Source organism: Trachymyrmex septentrionalis, unplaced genomic scaffold (assembly GCF_001594115.1).
Source record: "Trachymyrmex septentrionalis isolate Tsep2-gDNA-1 unplaced genomic scaffold, Tsep1.0 scaffold131, whole genome shotgun sequence".
NCBI lineage: Eukaryota > Metazoa > Arthropoda > Insecta > Hymenoptera > Formicidae > Trachymyrmex > Trachymyrmex septentrionalis.
In genome coordinates, this window is record NW_017304450.1 from 2,402,730 (window position 1) to 2,404,902 (window position 2,173).

The following is a 2,173-nucleotide window of genomic DNA, read 5'->3' on the forward strand; positions in this document are numbered from 1 at the left end:
ATATATATATATAATTATACACACACACTATATACAAATATAGTAAATTGAATGAGTTATGCCTAAATGTATAAATCATGCATTCAAGATTGAATATATCTTACATTCAAGAATATAAGATATTGTATACAATCTTATGAACTCATACCAAATTTATAGATTCATAACAAATTGTGAGAACGTTTGTAAACGTTTGTAAACGATTGATATTCTGTTCAACAGATATTCTATGTTTAATATAAATTTTTGTATAATATATTTCAATCTTTGTTAAAAAATTAGACATATCGTTTTCATAAACGATAGATCTCTGGCATTCTGATATCGAAATATATAACAGACTAGAATGTATGTACAAATGAAAGAGAATGTATTAAATTAAAGTTTCAAAGAAATGCTGATTCTTATTATATCAGTTAATTAGTTATTACATATATATATCAAAGATCTCACACTCATATATCACGGCTGTGCACTAGGCTGCACAATTAGGGACTAAGAAAAAATTTGAACGAATAAGGAGAATATGGATCTCTCTCATAATATGGATAATCTCATCATAAGATTTTCAAATTAAGTCTAAATGATTAGAATTTCGAAATAAATATTAGAAAGAAAATAAAAAATTAAGAAGTAATAGTACTTTTACAGTTTGAGAATAAATTCATTCTCTTAAGAAAATATATATGTCTAGAGGAAAAAAGTTTTACGTGATCATAGAACATTTTTCCTAACATATATATTTCAAGGATTGTTATTTTAAAATTTTATGTCAAAAATTCGAAAAGATGAAAAAAAACAGTACAGATATTTTGACAGATCCAAGTAGCTTGTCTGAACAGTAATTTCAGAAAAATATGATACAGTAAGAAAGTTTCCTACATTACGTTGAAGAAAAAAGATTTGAGAAAGTCAAAGAGAAATATAGAATCCCATTATATCAACCATAGATCATATTGACTTTCAGTCATGATTTAGCCTGCAAACTACATGTTTGAGATCTTTGAGTAATGTTCATGAACACATCAATCTTATATTTATAGATACTCAAAAATATCTATTTACAATAAGATATCAATCAAAATATCCTCTTTCATATTGAATTAGAAAAAAAAGTAAGAAAAATAATTTTTAAATCTCATTATTTTCTCTTAATAATCTTAAATATTGCATATTTCATTGATTTTAATGTATTTAATAATCTGTATTTATATATTAGCTCTTAATTAATGAATCTATTCCTGTTGATGCAATCTTGCCATAGTGCTTCTAACTTTTTGCAAGACTCCCGACATCTGTTCAAATTTGCCCGTTGAGTCAGGTAAATTTTCGAAATTGATTACGTCGGAAATGTCTTTGGAAAATTTTTCTGACGATGGTAATTTATTATAAGGAGAGGTACTTGGCAATATTGGTGTACCTAAATGTACCGACATGACACTAGCTTGATTTGTATCTGAAGATCTGTGCGAAGTAGAACGAATTGGAGTAGAATCAAATTGAGGCATTTTATCAGAAGCTGAGGTGTCCAATGTAATTATAGTGTTGGAATCATTTTTAAGTGATGTATCAGAACAGTACTGTAAATCCGACTTTACAGAATCTTGAACTGAAGATCTCGAAATACAAGGGGTAGTCGTAATACTGGAAAATGGCGTTTCCGATACAAACGCAGTATTCGAATCGTTTTTAGTTAATATAAAATCAGAATTAGATTGCGAATTGACCTCTTCAATTTCCATAAGTAATACTTTTTTCGTTCTTTCTAATTCAGACAAGGATGGCGAATTTCTGTTCGAAGTAGTGTCGTCCTGAAAAGAAAATGCAATTTTGTAAACAAAGACGTTATCCAATATGGTCACGCTAATTTGATGAAACTTTTATTACTGAAAATACTTGTAAAATGATAAACAACATTATCCTTTTCATCAACAATCATCAATATGTTTAATAAGAAAAATTGAAATACATAACAAGTAAGAAATAAAGATATAAATAATATAAATTTATATGGAATAATTTAAAAGTACTTAAGATCCAACTTCGACCGTTATTTCATACTTATTGTGTATTCGCATTATACAGTCTTAATATATTATTTATTAAAAATTATAATATTTACGAAAAACTGAAAATCGGAAAAATATAAAACAATTAAAAAATAAAGAACAAA

The 2,173-nt window shown here is 26.6% G+C and overlaps 1 protein-coding gene across 1 annotated transcript in view; it reads right to left on the bottom strand.

Annotated features, from left to right (window-relative positions):
• Nucleotides 1-1,217: 1,217 nt before the first annotated feature.
• The window catches only part of LOC108756975 (zinc finger CCHC domain-containing protein 8 homolog), a 5,590-nt gene continuing 4,634 nt past the window's right edge, over nucleotides 1,218-2,173 (bottom strand). The window contains exon 7 of the mRNA XM_018501190.1: nucleotides 1,218-1,811. Coding sequence (XP_018356692.1) covers nucleotides 1,236-1,811 — 576 coding nt within the window. The 3' untranslated portion in view covers nucleotides 1,218-1,235. The remainder of the gene's footprint in view (nucleotides 1,812-2,173) is intronic.